Source organism: Aedes aegypti, chromosome 3, assembly GCF_002204515.2.
Source record: "Aedes aegypti strain LVP_AGWG chromosome 3, AaegL5.0 Primary Assembly, whole genome shotgun sequence".
Classification (NCBI taxonomy): domain Eukaryota; kingdom Metazoa; phylum Arthropoda; class Insecta; order Diptera; family Culicidae; genus Aedes; species Aedes aegypti.
This window is the reverse complement of record NC_035109.1, coordinates 266,979,361-267,001,490: the sequence shown is the minus strand read 5'-3', so window position 1 is coordinate 267,001,490 and position 22,130 is coordinate 266,979,361. Positions and strand designations below refer to the sequence as shown.

General features: G+C 41.4%; 1 protein-coding gene across 1 annotated transcript; it reads right to left on the bottom strand.

The window, feature by feature from the left end:
* Nucleotides 1-783: 783 nt before the first annotated feature.
* LOC5579658 (WD repeat-containing protein 43) lies at nt 784-19,236 on the bottom strand. Its single transcript, XM_001648082.2, has 4 exons — nt 18,281-19,236; nt 17,568-18,176; nt 1,344-1,493; nt 784-1,282 (listed from the first exon to the last, which is right to left on the bottom strand). The coding sequence occupies exons 1-4, from the start codon at nt 19,096-19,098 to the stop codon at nt 910-912; spliced, it is 1,950 nt and encodes a 649-aa protein (XP_001648132.1). The 5' UTR covers nt 19,099-19,236; the 3' UTR covers nt 784-909.
* Between the last annotated feature and the right edge of the window lie 2,894 nt (nt 19,237-22,130).

Sequence of the window (22,130 nt, the reverse complement as noted above, 5' to 3'; positions counted from 1 at the left end):
ATAGGCTCTCTTTACGCTCATGCGTTTTGCAGTGCCCTTTTTAGGGCGCTGTTCGAACCCATTGTGGTATGGAGCTACATGCTCTCATTTCGCTTATGCGATCTTCCCTCTTCAAGGGACCCCACTCCTATTTCCTCCCATCTTTCCCTTCCCTTTCCTCTCCCATCGGGTAGATGATGAAATAGGCTCAAATATGGCGATGGCACAAATCTCCCAACTGGTGGGGAACGTGCCTTTGGAGCCGGCCTTCTGATACCTGATACCTGATGATTTTCACGAGATCCGTACTCAAAAAAATCCAAACGTCATTGCTACGTGAAAAATCACGAAGATCATTTCAAATTCGTTTTACCTCCACTTCACCTGACTAAGATAAAGATCACTAAACCATTCATAACCACCAAATAGTGACTCGGTAATTTTTACTGAAGTTACCTATCACACTTACGTGAAATTCACGTAGGTGCCTAGTTGGTTGACGAGTTCGTCTACTTCGGTTTCTTGCTGACGGCTGACAACGATAGTCATGAAATACGAAGTCGCATCATTTGCGGAAGTCGCCCCTACTATGGGCTCCAGAAGAAACTGCGGTCTTGTAAGATTCACCCCCGCATCAAATGTACGCTCTTCTACGGGCATGAAACGTGGATCTTCTACGGGCATGAAACGTGGACTATGCTGGAGAGGTTTTTGAACGCCGGGTGCTAAGGACGATCTTCGACAGCGTACAGGAGAACGGTTTGTGGCGGCGAAGAATAAAGCACTAGCTAATTACCAGATTGTTTTTTTTGCAGCAGATGAAATTTAGCTTCTTTTACGCCTGCAGTAATGTTCGTGGTATATTTATACCTCAAAATACAATTACTTTTTCTTGTACATAACAAAACACTAATCACTAAGTTCCTAAAGCTAGTCCGAAACGTCCATTTCTTCGTCGTCGTCCTCGTCATCGTCACCACTCGAATCCTCGTCGACCTTCAGTTTCAGCATGCTTCCGTCACCTTGCTTTGCAGCTCCATTTCTCACCCGGACAAAACTTCCCGCCAGGGCATTGTCTTCTTCGTCGTCATCGTCTTCCTCCTCTTCCAAAACATCGTCCTCCATTATTCCGTCGTACTCATCTTCGGACGAACCCTGGTCCTTGCCAATCACCGAATCCACATCCGAATCGTCTTCCTCTTGATGGATTAACACCTGCGCGTTGGCTAGCTGATCGGGATTCTTGGCTAACCGTTCCGTTCGATCGATCTGGCTGACCAACAGTCCCAGGCGTCCACTCAATCTGGAAAACCGGTCAAACGTGAGAACAATACTCGTCGAAACTGATCAAATAATTAGCTTACTTTGAAAGAGAGTTGGCATGTTCCACTCGGTATTCAATTATTCCCAGGCAGGTTCCGAAGTTGGACAGCAGATTCTCCGATCCCAAGGCCATCAGCTGACTGGCGTGACTGTGTATCAGTGCTTTCAGCCAACATACGGCTGTCGCAACGCTGTAAAAGATAGAACATGATAACACGTGTTTAAAGAATCAAATCCTGAAAACAGCTGGTAATTACTGAGTGTCATAAAAAAAATGACTTTTAGAAACCTCATGCCTGAAAAAAAAAGGACCAAACAGGAATCAAGTAAACAAAAAGAAACCAAAAAGGAACCAGAGGATAAGAGATTTCACAAGAATTCTCCAGAAATTCCAAACTCATACCAAACATTTCTCTAAGGATGTATTTTTGAAAAAAAAATCTTGGGCATCCATTATAAAATTACAAGTAATAGTAATGTTCGTATTATTGTATGATTTTTTCATTAATTTCTCCAAAAAGTTCATTAGAAATTAATTCGGAAAATTTCCTAGTTTCCTACAGATTTTACTCCGAAGACTTCTTCAGAAGTTCGTTTAGTAATTCTATATCGGACTTGCTAAGGAATTCCTCCAAGAATTGCATTCAAGATACTCTCAAGAATTTAATCTGAAACTTTTTAAAGATAGCCCCAGAAATCGCTCTTGAAATTCACCAAGATTTTTTTTTTCTGGAATTTCTTCAAACGTTTTTTATTCAGAAATTTTACAAGAAACTCCAAAATTGCCAGAAATTATTCCAGTGATTCATGCATTATTTATCAGAGGATTTCGTCGAAGATTTCTGCATCTTCAAGCCTTCCTTAGCCGAGTGGTTAGAGTCCGTGGCTACAAAGGCCGGGCTCGTTAATTATTTAACAGTCAATATCAACAGACTTCAAAATAGGGGGGTCTGTAGCCTTGAGGTTACGCTTTCGCTTTATAAGCGGAAGGTCATGGGTTCGATTCCCAGCCCCTCCACAAAAAAACCCGTCCAGCCACCAGAAGACGCCTCACGGAGGACCGTGCTTTGGGGAGCACATTCATCCTCCGTCAGTATCAGATGGTGACTGAGACAAACTGACCCTCTTCGCAGGCAGCTAGCCTCACTAACAACAGAGCTCTCTTCTACCTGCTCGGTGTGAGAGTAAAAGAGTAGGAGAGAGTGAAAGTTGATGTAAATATAAATAAGTTAAAAATAGATCTGTATCGGTAAAGAAGCTACAGATCACCTGATTCCGGCACAGTATTGGCCACGAGCACGGAGTGCCTTAAAAAAAAAAAAAAAAAAATAACAAAAAAAAAACAGACTTCAAAAGCCCTAATGATAGAATGAACTGCATGAAAGCAAAGCCATGCTGAAGGTGTCTGGGTTCGATTCCTGGTCGGTCCAGGATCTGTTTTGTAATGGAAATTTCCTTGATTTCACTGGACATAGAGTATTATCGTACCTGCCACACGATATACGAATGCGCTCTGTCCCGGCGGGGACGTAATACCAAGAAGAAGAAAACATATTTGAGAATTAAACCAGTAGTTTCCCCAGAGAAGTCTCCACTTATTTCTTGAGGTTTCCTGCAAAATTGTTGTTCAGGGCTTCGTTAAAATTTCAACCAGAAATATCTTCAGGAACGACTCCAGAGATTCTTCCAGGGATGTCTCCAAGGAATTATCAAGGACATTTTTCTGAGTAATTTCCGAAACAACCCTGTCTGATAAAACTTGCGTAGATAATCACCGAAAAAATATTGCAAGGATCTCTTGACTAATTTCGTGGATTCTTGAAGAAGTCTTTGAACGTTTTATGGATAAATTGCAAAGAATTATTGAAAAAAATATTCAATTGATCGGAGCAATTACTGGAATAATTGTTGAATGTGGTGTGAAACCTCAAATGAAACTTTGAAGCTTCATATAGATTTCATTTAAGAAATTACTCGATAAATAGTTGCAAGAGCTACTGTAACACAGTTTTTACAGGAAGCTATGTAGGATTTGAAATGTGAAAAGGATCTATGGAGAAATTATTGTAGGAATTATAGTTCTGAAGGAGCCTTAGTAAGAATTCCTACAAGAATGAATAGCAAAATTATTCAAAAAATCATCGAGAAAAAAATACCGGGAGAACTCTAAAAAGTTCACGAATCACTAGAGAAATTTCATTCGAAAATTCTTGAACAATCCTTAAAGGATTTTCATTGGATGGGATGGGAATCTAGGAGGAATCCTAGGCAAAATTCCTGAAAAAATTACGAATGCTTAAACAATTTCTTGGAGAAATACTTGTTTGAATTCCCGGAGAAATCCCTGGAAGTATTTACTGAGAATTGTCTGAAGGTTCTTTGAGGTATCTCTGAAGGTTTACCTTTTACAAAAAAAATTGTAGAAATTCAATTATCAATTTAAGTAACCGGAGAAGCAAGCATGTCCCAGTTGGGACGTCAGAAAAAAAAGAAGATATACAAGTATTTCTTGGAAGAATCTCTTGAAAGATTTTAAAATGAATCCATGGAAAATTCTTGGCAGAGTCCCTGAAGGAAATTCCAGGACGAATCCTTTGAGGATTCCATAGCGTAATTTATTTATTGTGTCTTCATCTATAATTTACCATCGCCGGCGGAGATATTTAAGTGATTCTTGGATAATTGCATGCAGAAAATCCTAAAGAAACTTCTAGACTCTAGAGGAATCTCTGGGAGGATTTTCCTTCACGTTTTATGAAGAATTCCTGCCGTTATTTTAAATTATTATTGTTTTATGGCTATATCGGTCATGCGACTCAAAGGTAAAGGGAGTCTATAGAAGTAAATGATGGAAACGAATAGGTGTATAGGCGTCGCAAGGGAGCGACAAGATTGAAATTTAATTAGGTGGTGAAAATTGAGCAAGCCATTTTAAAATCAGTAAGCATCGAAGCGTCGAATACCAAGAATAATTCATCCAGAGAGAGTTGTAAAATGCATAAATTCCGAAAAAAAAAGCATGAAGCAATTCGATAAGCATTTCCTATGAAAATTCATAGCGACGCTTTCAGACATTTGATATCTGTATGCACCCCACAGACGCTCAGACGGTTTGACCAACTTTGACTCCGCCTCCAAGTTAGTCAAACCGACTTATGTTGATACAACCGTTTGACCGACTGTCAAGGTTGGTTGCAGCAACACGATATATCTTCGCATGTTTTTAGACTTGCCGAGAGTCTAGTCAACATGTGATTGTTATTTTTTCGAATGCAATGCTGGCTGTGAGGGAGAATCTTTTCGCGTTTTTCTGGCAATAATCGCAGGTAGAGAAGAACTTTCATCATTTAAGTACTGGAAGAAATAAATATTTAAGAGGAATTCCAGTTATAATTCGTACGAAATATTTCGGCAAAACTCAGACATCATGACGGGTCTCTCTCGGGAAATATTCTGAGCATTCATTGATATGGGAATGGCCATGGGATTTTTTTTTTCAAACATTCTATCCAGAATCTTTTAGTCGTTTCCTCTAGTTATTCTGCTTTGAAGTTTTTCCAGGAATCCATAAGCCATAAGGATTCCACCAAAAGCTCTTCCTGGGATTCTACCACGAATTTTATAAATAATTCCTTTAGAAATTTATCAACAGATTCAACCAGAAATTCCTCCGGGGAACATTTTTCAGGCATACCAAGGCTGCCTCCTAGAATTCCTCTAGATTGTTATAACATTTTTTTCAAAAATTTCTTCAGAAATTTATCTAGAAGTTAGTTCCAAAGATTCCATCACGCGTTACCCAGGAATCACATCACGAATTCTTTCAGATACTTCTCAAAGGATTTCTCAAAAAAAAAATATATATCACCATAAATTTCCCCAAGGATTTTACCAAGACTTTTTTAAGGGCTTGCTCCTAGGACTCATCCTCCTCAAATTCCTCAAGGAGTTACATCAGAAAATCCACCAGGAATTTCTTCAGCGATTCTTTCTAGCAATTTCTCAACATATTTCTCCAGGGATCTATACAAATACTTCCCAAGGGATTTCTCCAGTGGTTCATCCAATGCTTCGTTCAAGAATTCCATCAAAAAATCCTCCAAAGATTCATTTAAGAATTACTCCAGAGAAACTTCAAGCATTTCTATACAGATACTACCCACAATTTATCCAAGGAATCAAGTTCCTCCAGAGATTCCACCAACAATTCCTCCAAGAATTCCATCAGAAAGCCTTCAATGATTTCAAGAGAAATACTGCAAAAAAAAAAATCAACAAAACTTTATCAGCAGGAATTCTTTTAGAGATTCCACTTGTAATTTTTTGAGAGGATCCCCCAGGTTATCCTTCGGTATTCCTCTAGAGAATCTTCAATAAATTCTTTTATAAACTTCACCATGTTTCCTCCAAAGATTCTTCCTTGTATCTCTGAAGGGACCCTACGAAGCATTCCTCCTGGGATTTCTGCAGGAATTACTTCAATAATCTAATATAAATTTCTCCGAGGATTCCTAAAGGAATGTATCCATCAATTCCATCCAGTATTTCTTGAAGGATTTTTTTCCAAGGAATCTACCAGGAATTACCTTGAAGAATCTTTCAGAAACTCCTTCAGGGATTGCTTTAAAAGTTCTTCCAGAAATATACTAAGCAATCTCTCCAGGAATCAATCTATTGATTTCTTTGGTGATACCTTCAAGAATTTCTAAAAATATATCTCCATGGATTTTTTTTTCAGAAATGAAAAAAAAATCTCTTAGATCTACTTTAGGGATTCATCCTGAGGTATTTAGAGAAATGTGTTGTTTGAAATTCTGAGTAAATATCAGTTAACTCCCTGGAGGAATTTATGATAATCCTGAAGCACAATCCTAGTAACACCTTTGAAGTATTTTATGGTTGAATTTCTGGCGAAACTCTGGTAGATTTTTCTGGTGGTAATTCTAGAAGAACTCCTTGTGAAATTCCTTAAAAAACTTCTCTCGCGAAAAATTACAGGTGATATAATTAGGTAAAATACTGTTGAAGTATCTGAAGGAATTACTAGTGGAATCTTTATAGAAAATTGTGATCAAATCGCATAGGAAATTCGTTATTGGAAAATCGGAGTTCATCTTGGTGGCATCCACGAAGGAACCTCCCAGAGGAATCCCCGAAGGAATTCCTGTTTTAAATCCCAGGAGGAATTCCTGATAGAGTCACTGGATGATATACTGGTAGATTACCAAATTACAGGTAAAACTATTATAATAAATTTCTGGTAATATCGCTGGAGGGTTCCTGAAAACCCCCAATAATCCCTGGAGTTATTCCACGAGAAATTCCTTGAAAAATCCGGAGGGATCCCTTGAGGATTTCCGGGATTGATTCCTCAAGGAAATCTGGGAGGAGCCCCATGATGAATTCCGCGAGGAATCCTTTGAGAAATTCCGGAAGGAATCTCTTGAGTAATGCCAGTAATGGTACTTATAAGAAATTTCTGATTACATCCCTGGAGGAAATCCCGATAATCTTCGAGAATCGTTGGAGATTTTGCTGGAGGATTTCCTTGAGGATTGATTCCTTAAGGAATTTCGGGAGGTATCCCTTGACTAATTCCGGGAGGAATACCTTAAGGAATTCCAGGAGGACTACCTTGAAGAGTTCTTGGATGAATCTCTAGAAGTTCGGGTACTATTCCGAAAAGAATTTATAATAAATTAACCCAGAATAACCCTAGAGGGATTCCTGAAGGAAACTTTAGAAGAATTCCTGATAGAATCCCTGACAGAACTTCTGATGGAATCGCAGGAGGATTTATAATAAGGTCTTAGAAGTTTTCCTAATGGAATCCATGAAAGAACTTCCGATGGAATCCCTGCAGAAATTCCCAATGAAATCTATTGAAGAACTCCTTCAGATAGAATGCTTGGAAAAACTTGTGATGTAATCCCTGAAGTAATTTCTGATAGAATCATTAGAGAAACTCTTGATAGAATTCCTGTAGAAATTCCAAGTGGAATCTCTGAAGGACTCCTAATGGAAACCCTAGAGGAACTCCTGATAAAGTCCTTAGAAGAACTCCTTATGGAATCCCTTGGGAACTCGTAAGAAAATGCCAAAAACGACTTCTTATGGTTTGCTCTATAGGAATTCCTAATTGAATCCCTATTGGAACTCCTGATAAAATCCTTAGAAGAACTCCTGATGAAAATCCTTGGGAACTCCTATTGAAATACTCAGAGGAACTCCTGATGGAATCCCTATAGAAACTCTTGATAGAATCCCAGAAGGAATTCCAGGTGGAATGTCTAAAGAAAATGCTTATGAAACCCCTGAAGGAACTGTTCTTGAAATCCCCAGAAGAACTCCTGATGTAATTCCCAGAAGAGATCCTGATGTTATCCCCAGAAGAAAGTTCTGATGCAATCCCTCGAGGATCCAGGTGAAATCTCTGAAGAAACTTCTCATACAATCTCTAGAGGAACTCCTGATGGAATCTCTAAGGGAACTCCTGTTAAAATTTCTGAAGAATTTAATGATGATTCCTGAAGGAATTTCTGACGGAATCCGGAGGAACTCCTGATGAAACCCTTGTAGGAATTCCTAAAGATATTCTTGCAGGAACTCCTGATGAATTCTTCGGAGGAACTCTTGATGAAATCCCTTGAAGAATTCCCTATGGAATCACTATAGGAACTCCTGATGAAATCCCTGGAGCAATTCCTGAAGGAACTCCTGATAGAACGCCTAGAGAAATTCCTTATGATATCCCTAGAAGATCCTGATGAAATTCTTAGGTGACCTCCTGATATAAACTCTGGAGGAAGTCCTAATAGAATCTCGGAAGAAGTGTTAGCTGGAATCTCTGAAGGAACTCTTGGTGGAATTTCTGGAGGAACTTCTGATGACATCCTCAGAAGAACTCTAATGGTAGCCCTAAAGGTACTTCTCTCCTGATAGAATCTCTTGAGGAATTTCGGGTGAAATCTCAGAAGAAACTCTTTATGGCATCCCTGGAGGAACTCCTGATGAAATCCTTGGAGGAAATATTAAATATATTGTTGAAGGAGCTCCTGAGAGAATCATTCGGATGAAATTCATAGTGATGAAATCTCTAGAGAAACCCCTGATAGAATCTTTGGAAGGAATTCCAGGTGGAATCTCTGGAGGAACTGCTGATGGAATCGCTTCTAATGGAATTGCTAGAGGTATTCTCATGAAACCCCCAGAAGAATTGTTGATGGAATTCCTAGAGGAACTTCCGATGGAATTCGGAGAGGAACATCCGATGGAATCCTTAGAGCTAGTCCTGATAAAAACCCTGAAGGAACTGCTGAATGAAACCTTCGTGAAATTTATGATTGAATCTATAGAAGTTCTCCTGATGGAATGCCTGGATGAAATCATATTTAATTCCCTAGAATAACTCCTGATTCTAGAGGCCTTCCTTAGTCGAGTGATCAGAGTCCGCGGCTACAAAGCAAAACCTTGCTGAAGGTTTCTAGATTAAATTTCCGGTCGGTCCAGGATCTTTTCGTAATGGAAATTTCCTTGACTTCCCTGAGCATAGAGTATCATCGTACCTGCCACACGATATATGAATGTTAAAAAGGGCAACTTTGGCAAAGAAACTGCCCATAACTGCAAAACAGTAACATTCGACATTTTTGACAAATTGGAGTTAAGGCTAAGTAGCCCGTCATTCGATTTGGCATCAATGATGACTTTCCAGCTTGCATTTCAAAGTGATAAAACTCAGTCTTGATAGTTTATATTGACTTGAAAATGTATCACTATACACGCCAACATGCATAAAGTATGCTGATACTTTTTCAGCCGTGTCAGTGCAAAACCAACTGATTTTCTTTGATTCGAAATCGTGAGATGAATTACAGTGATACCTCCATGAGTCGATGTTCCATGACTCGATATCGACTCATGGAACCATACTAAAAACATAATTTCATGGTTACTATGATGGTCCCTAGAAGCAGCTTTCCAAAGAATTTCTGTGCCATGACTCGATATTTCCATGAGTCGATGGTCCCTTCAATATCGACTCATGGAGGTTTCACTGTAGCAACAATCATCAACGGCGCGTACAAATTTCAATGACGGCCTACTTCGCCTTAATAACATGGACAGTCATCAAATGATAAATACTTTCGATCAACTTACTGAAATCCGTGAGATCGTTCTAGAAAATTCGAAAAAAATATTGCAATTTTAGGGAAAACTTTCCGTTTTACGGTTCAACGAAAAACTACCGCAGCTGTCACATCACTGATTTGCACTGATAAATCATCAGTAGGCTCCGATGATACCTTGGATACCGTCTTGATGATTGTTGTTTGTTGCTATTTTTCATAGCGTTTTCTCTTTCATGCATACTATGATTGAATTTTTGCTTCAATGATGGAATGATTTCGAAGTCTGCGGTAGAACTTTGACAGCTGTGGTAGAACTCTGCGGCTACCGCAAACTGGAAAATTTTCTTAACAACCGTAATACCAAGTTGTTTTGTCACATAACCGCATAACAGTCACATTGAGATTATAAAATGCACACTTTGTATTCCATTTACTCAATGCCTACTTTTGTCGAATGTTACAAACATGCAGTAATGGGAAGGAAAGCTCTCAGTTAAAAACTGTGGAAATGCCCATTGCATTCTAAGCTGAGAAGCAGGCTCTGTCCTAGTGAGGACGTAACGCCAAGAAGAACTCCTGATTCTCAGAGAAATCACTGTCACTGACACTGACAAACCAATCTGACAGTTTGTGGAACCGATTTGACGGTTGGCGAATCCGTCTGCCAAAATTAAACGAGTTTGATTTTTCTCAAACCACCGGTGGGTGGAGCAAATTGTTTGACGAACTGATCGTACCGTCTGTAGGGATGTTGCACGATCTGCGACGTCAGCATGTCAAATTGAAGCTTCCAGTCGAGCGAAAAATTTGGTGGGCTCTCCTTCGCAAAGGTCACTTCCGGTTGTGATCGTGCACGAGAACAGAAGTGTTTTAGAGAGTGCTTAGAAAAAATCGAAAGTTTTATTACAAAAACCCTAAAACAAATCCCAATAATTAATCAATAAGCTAAGTGATAGTAATTTCAACATATTAGTAGTATAAAAAAAAAATAAAAAGGCAGCGGAGAGAAATGAGTGATGGTGGCGGTGCCCCTCCGGGGGCACCGGGGTTAGCACAAAATGGCGGGGTTGCAAATATGCAGCACAGCCAAAGCGGAGGAAGCAATAATCAAAATGGCGCTAAAGTGTTCGAAAAGTACTACTACAAACAGTGCGACAGTGGTCCATACAAAGTAGTAGTAGAGAAAATGCAGGAAGAAAAACCAGCTGGAAATGACGAGCGAAACAGTGGAATCAACAAAGTAACAGTGGGACTACTGCTGAAACAAAATGGCCTCTCAAAATCAGTGATTGACACACGTATATGGCAACCCCAATCCCACCTAATGGATTTGACAGCAGCCAAGATCATTTGAGTATCCGCATTGAAATGCATTTGAGTATCCATAGGTTGCTTAGAACATGTTGGATTCGAAAAGATGGCGGCGCCGCATACTGCTGGATTGACATCAAGAAGATTGGAAGAGCAAAAGTGATGGTGTTGTTCAGTGAATGGAAAGAAGCAAATCGGCTAACAACGTGTCAAAATCTGATCCTGAAGCGCTTCAGAGCATTCATTCCGAAGAGCTTTGTGACGGTCAAGGGAGTAATAGCAGGAATACCGGAAGAGCTGCAACCAGAGGAGCTGATCCCGGATATCGAAACGGACAAAGAAATTTTGGAGGTATTTCGACTACAGCGAACGACAGCAGCAGGTAAGAGAGTACCAATCGAGAAGCTAGGAATAGTATTCCGCAGCAACAAGCTACCAAGCCGTGTGAGAGTTTACTCGGTCATAACGAAGGTGGAACCATATGTTACGAAGGCAGTCATGTGTAACTCATGCCTGCGCTACGGACATATTGCCGGGAACTGCAAGAGCCGAAAACGTTGTGGAAACTGTGGTGAGTCACATGAGGAACTGCCGCAGGACCAGGAGTGCCCCAATCAAACAAAGTGTGTTCATTGCAAAAACAACCATAGATCACTTGACATGAAGTGCCCGGAACGCAAAAAGCAGAATGACATCAAGAAACTAATGGCCAGCAAGAACTTAACCTACCAGGAAGCGCGAGATGAATTTAAGATAGTCGTGAGCAATGGATTCTCCCTGCTTGGGACAGCAGATGAGTTCCCGTCGGTCTACGAAAGCTTTTCAAACGTACTGAAAAAATCCAGCATCCAAGGCGGCAAAAATACAACACAGCAGACACCAGCAAGAACAACAGACAATCGCGACGGAGTACCTGAACAGAAGGGAAGGAATCTAGGAGCGGTGAAGAAGCATTCGCATCCGAGGAGCAAAAAGCCAGAAACTAGTTACAGCCAGGAGAAAGAAATCTCCGAAGATGGATTCGAAACGGTAAGATACTCGAACAAGAAGAGGAGGACGGACAACGAAAGCAAGGCGCAGGAAAAAACTCCAGAGAGCTCAAATGTAATGACGATGGAAAAACATCTGGAGCTGAGGAAACGATGGGAAGACAAAATAAGGGAAATCGCGCGACAAAAAGAAGAACTGCAATCCACAGTTGGAAAAACCTACAACACACTCTCCCAAGCCATTGAGGCTAAGGACGAAAACGGATACTATACCGTTCTTGAAGTAGTCAGACAACTATCAGTTCTCATGGGGTGTGCCACCGAGGGTTTACCCGATGCCACTATCGAAGATGGCGACATTCAAGATATTGCAGAGTAACATCCAAAGTCTAACGAAGAATAAAAATGAACTAGCGCATGAGTTACATGCGAAGATAGTAGATGTAGCTTTATTATCAGAGATATGGACTAACGAAAATACTATAGCTTCAACAAATATAACAGGTTATCATAAAATTCTCAAATCACGATCGGTAGTAACAGGCCTAGGAACAGGCGGAGGTGTCGGTATATACCTTCGCGAGGTCTACAATTATATACCACTAGAATTGACCACTAGCGAAATGTTCGAGGTTATCGGCATTAACATTCCTAGTAAAAACCTAAATATAGTCTCGGTCTATATAAACCCTAGAATAACAGTATCAGAACTGATGTTAGGTGTAGAAAAACTGTTAGCTGAAACACAGGCACTTAAGAACTTGCTGATAGGAGGAGATTTTAATGCCCACAATGAGGCTTGGGGTTGTGTATCGACGAATAGCAAAGGTAAACTTATACTGGAGGCCATAACACGTACCGAACTGCTGATCTTAAACAATGGCGAAAAGACGTACAGGCCTACGTCCTTAAGAGGTACCCCCAGCGCAATCGATCTAACTCTATGCACACCGGATCTGTTCAACGAGCTGGTCTGGAATGTGAAGGATTCCACATTTGGAGGCTCAGGCCATCTAATTATAGCTATTGAGCTAACAAAGACGCAATCCAAAAAGCAACGGCCAATATACAACCGCAAAAAGATTAACCAGGAGGTATCGCACATCAGCGCAGAGCAACTGGAGTCAATCACGGATCTGGAACGTATAGTCACCGACACTATCAACAGGAATAGCGGATTTAGCGATTTCGTCCCAAAATACTACTGGAGCGATGAACTCTCCCAGCTTTACAAGGAAAAGGAAGAGTGCCGTCGAAGTTTCAACAGACTTTCCAACGAAGAGAATCTCCTGAAGTTACAAAAGGCCAAAGCGATCTTTCTACGCAAGAAAAAACAACTCATGAAGGAAAATCTTGCCTCCATCACAAAATATATTGATCCTAGGGACACGAAGGCAAACTGGGGTCTAGTGAGGAGATTGCGTTACAATCACGACAAGAAGGACAAGAATAACATCATACTTACAGCGAGGGAGAAAGCAGCGGAGTTCCTAGAGGGACACTTCGGGCCAACACAACCAACAACACACCAAGAGAGACCAACAAACGCGCCACCTGCAGAAGAGCTGCTCAACCTGGAACAATGGAACAACATCATTCAGAAAAAGAAGGCCAACTCTGCGCCTGGAACCGACCGCCTGACATATGAAATTCTGAGGAACCTAAACACGCAAACAAAACAAAAAATCGTCCAGGAAATAAACGCTTACTTTTCCGCGGGCAACATCCCAGAAAGGCTAAAAGAGATCAAAATAGTTCCTATCAAAAAACCCGGCCGTGATTCAGCAGAGGTATCATCATACAGACCGATTGCATGTCTATCAACGATCGTTAAATCAGCCAACACCGCAGTACTTCTTCGCATACAACAACATGAAAAGGAGAGACAGCTCCTGCCGGAGTTGTCGTTTGGGTTCAGGCCAGGAAAATCAACCGAGGATTGCCTGGAGTTCGTGACTAATCACATAATGGCTGCCAAAAGGAACAACATGATAAGCATAGCTGTATTCTTCGACTTCTCGAACGCATTCAACACTGTGGACGTAGACATCCTTGTTGATATCCTGACCAGAATGCAGTTTGCAGAAGAAATCAAAATATGGGTCGAGAACTTCCTGAAAAATCGAAAGTTGGTAATGCGTACAGAGCAGGGGCTAGTATCAACTATAATCTCAAGAGGACTACCGCAGGGGGACGTTTTATCGCCCACCCTATTCAACCTTTACACCACAGAGTTACACGAAACTGAACCAAACGAAGGAAATGTCGTAACTGTACAATATGCAGACGATTTCGTAAAGATTATTAGCGGAAAAAACCTTGAAGAGGTCAGGGTGAGGGCTCAACAAGCCATAAATAGTTTTGTGGAATGCAGCGACCGCTTAAGATTACAAATCAACGAAAGTAAGACGAAAGCTATTGTTTTTCAACTAAGGGAGACTACGCTAGATCTCAAAATCAAAAACGTACCAATAGAGTTTGTCAGGTATTACAAACATCTAGGAATCTACGTAGACAGCAATCTGAACTATGGCACGCACGTAAGGGAGCTCAAACACAAAATTAAGGACCGGCAAAATATGCTGAAAATCATCGGTAGCATAAAAAAGGGCGCCACTCCAGAAGTGATGGTACTATTCCATAAAGCACTATACGATAGCTTCCTAAGGTATGGAAGTTCAATCTACGGCAGCACATCAAAAACTTACCGGAACGACCTTGACGTAACACACCGACAATGCCAACGAATAGCTACAGGGTGCTCAAAAACAACCCCGATCAACACCCTAGCTGCCCTGGCAAACGAAGAGCCACTAGAACTGCAGCGAACATACTGGACGAAGAAAAGGATAACACTGCACTTCAGAAAACAAGACGCTGTTTATCGCCAATTGAAAGGACTGGAGAATGTCGATCCAGACAACAACAAGAGGTATACTTTTATGGAAAAAGTATACAGGGACAACGCAGAGGAGATCAGCAATGTCTATGAGCAAATATCGCCTGAGAAATCGTTCGACATCACAATCCGGCACCAAATTGAAGGCATGCCAATCAACAAAACAAAAATGGCTCAATCTACAATGCGACAAATAACTCTGGAATACCTGAACAAGGAATATCCTCTATGGAGAAGGGTATATACAGATGCCTCAAGAACAGCGGACGCCTGCGGAATCGGGGTCTACGAATCCGAAAACAACATAGCCATCAGTCTCAAAATGGAACACCATTCCAGCATCATGACGGCGGAACTCTTAGCCATACGGATCGGTCTGGAAGAAATCGCAAAATTAACCAAGGAGAACACAGTAATACTCACCGACTCCCAATCAGCATGTTATCTTTTGGAGAACCACCAGGAATCCAAAACATGGGACAGTCTGACTGGAGAAATTTGTAAGGAATTACAATCTACAGGCACCGTGCTCCAATGGATTCCTGGGCATGTAGGACTGGACGGCAACGAAGCAGCGGATGCTTTGGCCAAAGCAGGAGTAAATAACAATGCAGTTATCGTCAACAAGCTCCTCTGGAACGACGTAGTATTACGATACAAGAAACAGCTTGCAGAAACAACGGATGAATGGTACAACGGTATCGTAATGTTTCAAAATAAAGGGAAGAAGTTCCACGAACTGTTTCCCAGCTTCCCGGAAAAGCCGTGGTACTGGGCCACCAAATTCAATGGGGAGGAGGTCCGAACTCTGAACAGAATACTAGCCGGGCACGATTATTCACAATTCTGGTTAGCTAAAATGCAACTGGCTCATTCGGAAGAATGTGAACTTTGCAATGTAATCAACACGACGGAACATATGTTACTGCACTGCATAAAATACACCCACATCCGAAATCACTTCGATTGGGAAAACCACAGACGCCTACAAGATCTAGTACGTGACAAAGAAGGAGTGAAAATCGACGAGTTGGAAAATATACTGAAATTTATTCGAATGTCAAGACTGAAGGTTTAGACGGTAACGTCTAACCGTAACAGCAACTGGCGTTTATGAGGCATAGTCCCTCGGGCCAAACGGAAAACGAAACTCCAACAACAACAACAACAACAACAAATTGAAGCTTCGACGTCCCATGAACTGCGGATTCGGCGGATTCAGATGGGTGTTAAGTCAAAATGCGTGAATTTACATAGCGTCGATGAGATGGTGATCTAGCAAATGTGCGCTCCACGAAGGGTTCCATCAGGAGTTGCATCAGGATTCCTGTATGGATTCCATCGGAAGTTCCTCTAGGGAATTCATCAGATGTTCTTCTAGGGATTCCATTAGGAATTCCTTCAGGGATTCCATCAAGAATTCGTTCTGGGATTTCACCAGGAGATTATTTGGGGAGTTCCTCGAGGAATTTCATCATGATTTCTTCTACAGATACCATAAGGAGTTCCTCTAAGAATTCTATCAGGAGTCCCATCAGAAATTTATCTGGGATTCCTCCAGGGATTACATCAGAAGATCTTCTAGGGAATTCATCACGAGTTCCTCCAATGATTTCATCAGGAGTTCCTTAAAGAATATCTTAAGGATTTCCTCCAAGGATTCCATCAGAAGTTGCTCTAAGGATTCCACCAGGAGTTCCACCGGAGCTTTCTGTAATTCCTACAGGAATTCTACCAATAGTTTCCTAGGGATTCCATCAGAAATTTCTCCAGGAATTACATCAGAGGTTCTTCCAAGGATTCCATCAGAAGTTTCTCTAGGGATTTCATCAAGAGTTTTTCAATAGCTAACATTAGGAGTTTCTGCAGGGATTCCATCAGAAGTTCTTCCATGGATTCCTTTTGAAATACTTCTAAGATTTCATTATAAAATCCTCATGGGGCACCATCATGAACACCTTGTGGGGTTCCTTCAGAAGTTTTGGTAGGGATTCTATCAGGAATTCTTCTAAATGTTCCTTCAGGAATTCCTCTAGGGTTTTTCGACGTTCTAGCAGGCTATTTACTACGGTTTCTACCAGAATTTCCTTCCAGGGGTTTTTCTAGGGAATTAATCAAGGGATGCCTCCCGAAATTCTCTAAGGAATAAATATCTACAAGGGTTATCAGGAATTCCTCTTGGGATTTTAACAGAAATTTCGCGAAGGGATTTGATTATCCTAAAAAAAATCTTCGTAAAAATCCTCTAAGAATTCCAACTAAAAATCCTCCTGGGATTCCCCTAAGGATTCCACCAGAGATTCCTCCATGGATTGCAACTGTAATTCACTCAGATAATTCTCCATGATTTCCATCAGGAAAAGCGTCAAGAATTTCAGCTGAAATTCTCATAGAGATTCCACTAGAAATTCTTTCAGAAACTCCTACAATATTTTTCCAGTGATTTTACAGGGAATTCAAACAAATCCCCTAGAGGTTCTTCTAAAACAAAACATCTGGAAAATTCCCTAAGGATTAAGCCAAGATGATCTCCAAGGATCCCATAACGAAGAGGATTATACAAAGCATTTCTCTGAATGTCTTCAGGTTCAATCCCTGGAAGGATTAAAAAAACTGGAAAAAGTCATGGAACTGTTTATTGTGGAATCCTTGGAGGAATCCCCAAAGAAATCACTGCGGAAATTACCAGAAAATTCACAGGAGAAATTCCTTAATATATCTTTGGAAGAACTTTTAAAGCAATCCTACAGAATTCTCTAAGGTGGATGTTAAGGAATTCCAGACGTTTCGCTGGAGATTTCTAAATAAATATTTGGAGGATTTTTTGGTGGAACGAACCGAATTCGAAATTAAACATAGAGACTAGCATTTAAATAGTTACCAAGGCTTTACAAAGAGACCTACTACAATTGCCCTGAGTCTGAAGATACTCACTGAACGGTTTTCTTCTGCATCAGACTGGACAGCTCGCTCAGCAGGATGCTCACATACTGGGCCGGCACTCGTTCTGCCGTTCGCTGGATCAGCTCCGGGTCGTTTTTACTGAAAACGCTGCGCAGAATTTCGGCATCCTTACTGTGGAGTCCCTGCACCAGAAGGTGCACCATATTTTTCTGGCTAGATTTCGACTTGGAATCGCCATCCGCCGTCAGGGCCAGATTCTCCAGCCGTGCCTCCATGGGGATTTCGACCGTTTTCAGCGATTTTTTGCTGGCGTTAACCGGATTCAGGAACTCCGCAATGGATTTATCGACGGAAGGCGTTTTCGATTTGAGGTCCTTTTCGGTCTTATCCTTGTGGAGCAGTCCTTTGGCCTGTTCGCGGATGATGACATTGTGCTTGAGCTCCTTATCGATGGCGATTTGCTCGAACTTGAGACTCAGATCCGACCCGTAGCCGATCAAAATCTGTTCCTGGTTTGCGGAGAAGTCTACACTGGCGGTAAAAATTGGCAACCGATCGACGGCTTTCGAGCCGGAACCTGCTGTATCCAAGGCCACTTCGTAGGTGTAATTTGCTTTGATTGGTTTGTTAATGTTGATTCTGAAACGAAATAGGCGTTGTATAGTAAATTAATATATTATTATTTATCTTTATTGTGGCTTATCCCCTTGACAAGAAAGCCGAAATTTAAATAAGATACTCACTTATCCAAGCTTTTGATGAAATAATGTGCCACACCGGATCTCGAAACGGCAACCAGATGCAACTTTCCGCCCACCACTCGGGTAGACAAATACTCCGGAGCATCATCCAAAGTGAACAACCCAACGGCAGTTCTTTCGTCTCCTTCGGCAGACCACAGCGAAACGTTCCGATCGTTTACCGATCCGGTCAGTACAAAAACCCGCCCATCCTGGCTGACTATCTTCCTCGCTAGGACCGTGTTCGAAGTGTGGCCTACCAAAGTCTTGATCGATTTTCCGTTTTCCAAGTCCCACAGCTTTAATTGTTTGGACCCGGACAAAACGGTCGATCCTTGCTCGATAACCGCCAAGCAGCTCAACTTCTCCACTCCCAGATTGTGAACCTTCCGCTGCTCGCAATCCTTTAAACTCCACTCGATGACTTTCCCGTCGGTTCCGGCAGTGTACAAGCATTCGCCCTCCACGCAAATGGCCGTTATCGGTCCGGAATGCCCGGCGCCAATGAAATTCTTCTCGATGTTGGTCGAAGCCAGCCCATACAATGCCACTTTCCCCTTGCTGGTTCCGAAAATCATACAGGTTTGCCGTTCACCCGCTCCTGCGTCACTGCTCCGTTTCTTTTTCTTCTTGGAACTGCCCTGGGCACCGATCTCAACCCAGGCAAAACACGTACAGGGAACATTCAGGTGCAGATTCGGGGTGTAGATTTGGCTCACGTTGCTCGTTTCGACTTCGTACACCACCAGCTTTCCCTGGCCGTTGATGAAGGCGAAATATTTGCCGTCGCGGGAATACTGACGCGCACACGAGGTGGACATGTTGCACGGTTTGGAATCACTTTTTGGCCGAAAAATTTAGCTTTAAATTCGAAAAAATACGGTACGAAATCCTTCCCGAAAACAGCGTGTTCTGTGGGCTCCGAATAAGATTACTCGCAAGCGAGAAACGTCAAACGCATGTCAACAGCGCCATGCATGTTTTGAAAACGAGGTGGTATAAAAAATGAAATAAAACTGGTATAACTGGGTTGAGGCGCGCTCACGAGTTCATCATCCCACGGGGTTTGCTTTCGACGTTTGAAATTTTTTACCACACGGAGAAATCAAGACCAACAATTGAAGAGGCTGCAATTCCAAAATGTAAACAAGCAGCAAAACGCAATCTTGTTTTGTCAAACAATACCCACAGACGCAAAATAGTTGTACGGTAAACACTACCATTTCAAGGGGTTAACTTAAGCTCTCGCACCGATAATTTTCAACTGACCAGAAATGCACTTGAATCTACCATGTCTGTAGTACAAATGAGATTGATGAAAATGAATGGATCATTAAAATAACCAAAACGGCCGCTATGGAAAGCATAGATTGCGCCACCGTAGCCTTGTGTGTTTGACAGAACAGCAATGCTGCCACAATGTTAAATCCCATATACAGTGGCGCCTTTGTTTTGATGCGGGGAGCACTTGCAAAACCTACCTTCAATGATCCATTCAGTCAAATCAATACAGTACCAGAATAACGACCTGACTGACAAATGTAAACAAACTTGAGTTTTATTCACCTAACGGTTATTTTGATAAATTTGATTTAAATGGTGATTCATTTTAAAACAGTTTTAGAATACAGGTAGTGATTCTTTTGAATTAATTTTCTCAAAACCGTATGAAAGTTACTTACGTCGGTTTGAAAAAGCAATCGAGAAGTGTTGTTTTTTATTAGAAAGCTGTCCATACATTGATTTTTTTTCGTTACGTCCCATAAGGCTGGTTTGCTACTGACAAGAAAAGGAATCGCATATGCGTGGAAAATTTCTTCTCAGAAATGGTTCAGAAAAACACATTTTTCTGACCGCAGTATGCAGTTGAAATGTCATTTCAAATGGGGCTCTCTGTAGGAAATTTCTTGACCCATTCAAGAAGGAATTCAAGTCAGCATATTTAGCTTGATGGCCGGTACGCTGATCATAAGTACTGTGCAAAAGGATAGGACAAGAAACGGTCAAGGAATGATTCCGCTACCGAAATTACTTGAGCTGTACGCTGCTGAGAAGTAGAGCTGATTTCATAACGTCGGTAACGCCTCCAGTTCAAATCAAATGAAGCTGTCACTTTTCCGTACGAAAAAATGTGCCGCTCAATTATTCCGCAAGTAAAAGTGACACTTCGCTCATACTGGGTCAGCTGTCAAAATTACTTTGGGAAAAGCGCTTTACGTTTCAGGTGCATATTGCGGCGCTCATTTTAAATCCACATCCAGCGGCAGCGGCAACGCGCAGAAGATATGCGCGCAATTCAAACTCAACGTCAAAACTCAAGTAGGCTTGGATTTTGTTGTTCAAGGACGCAAATGTTTCAAATTTGCTAAATCTGAAACATTTGGTGATTTTTATTATCACTGCGACGGTATATCGACATTTTCAGATAAACTCATTTCGTGGATAATAAATCTTCGACCTGCATTTCGTGGATTTATCTTGCAGAGCACAGTACCTCACATTAATAGGAATTTCCGAGTTTACAGTGCAAGTAAGGGTTTGTTCACAAATTTCATAACGCCAAAGGTGGGTGCGGGCGGGCACTGTTTACATTAGGGTCAATTTACAAATTTCATAACGCTGGAGGGGGTGGGTGGGTGTCAGGCAAACCACCGGGGTTCATTTTTTATTTGAACTTTTAATCACCCTACTACCGTGTTTCTGGTCACCTCTTTGGCTATTTTGTTTGGATTATGAGTTTCGTTTCGTGGTGTTCCATTTCACTTTACTGCGTTCCATGAGTTAAATGATGTTTAAACCATTTTTAATTTGAACAATGTGCAAATTAGCGGGGGTCAAATTAAAAAGTGTTCAGACTAAAAGTGGTCAAACCAACGAGGGTACCCGGTATTCTTCTTCTTCTTGGCAATACGTCCTCACTGGGACAGAACCTGCTTCTCAGCATAGTGTTCAATGAGCACTTTCACAACTATTAACTGAGAGCTGTCTTTGCCAAAGTTACCATTTTCACATTCGTATATCGTGTGACAGGTACGATGATACTCTATGCCCAGGGAAGTCAAAAAAAATTTCCATTACGAAAAGATCCTGGACCGACCGGGAATCGAACCCATACACCTTCAGCATGGTTTTGCTTTGTAGCCGCGAACTCTAACCACTCGGCTAAGGAAGGCCCTACGAAATATGTATTATGTATGAGAAAATAGGCTACGATGGGGGGTGCCAAAAATTGCCCAAAATATACTACGTCCAAGGAGGTGGTCACTCTACGCAGTGTGTCTTGCGCAGCCATGGCACATTTCGGCGCACTGATTGGCACAGCTTTCAAAAATGGGTTGCTATAAAAATTACAGTGAACTGAAATTCCCGTTTCAGCAAACATTGACTTTTCTGAGTTGTTTGCCATCTTTCAAATACAAAAAAAAAAAACAAAAAGCTTATGCTTCAGATGATAATGATCTAATGATACGCACTGGTTGCGGAGACCGGAACGTGTTGCGTATTATCGCTTATCGGCTTGGAGGAGGTTGCCACGGAGGTATAGTCGGTTCACATCTGCCTTTTGCTCAGCGCTAGCATCGCGAATCCTTTGGGAGGGGAAGAAGAAATTTAGTCCCGTTGTAGGCCGATTTGAAACGGTTACTTACCAGCTGCGGTTCTGGATCCGGTATCAGATAATAATATAGATTTGGTAGCACTAAACAAGCAGAAATCAGTCTGTATACATATAAACGCTGGCAGAAACCGGAGATGAAAATTTTGTGGCACCGCAAGGAGACTTGGTTTTTGTTTTTGGCACACAGGCATAGGAACACGCTAAAAAAAAACACCACGCAGGTGTAGTTTTAAATTT

Bases quoted from the DNA above. Each gene is read 5' to 3' on its own strand.
- LOC5579658 (XM_001648082.2), bottom strand. From the start codon at position 19,098: ATGTCCACCTCGTGTGCGCGTCAGTATTCCCGCGACGGCAAATATTTC. The intron at 1,494-17,567 runs GTGAGTATCTTC...TATCTTTTACAG, and splicing joins ATGCAGAAGAAAACCGTTCA to CGTTGCGACAGCCGTATGTT. The intron at 1,283-1,343 runs GTAAGCTAATTA...CCGGTTTTCCAG, and splicing joins CATGCCAACTCTCTTTCAAA to ATTGAGTGGACGCCTGGGAC.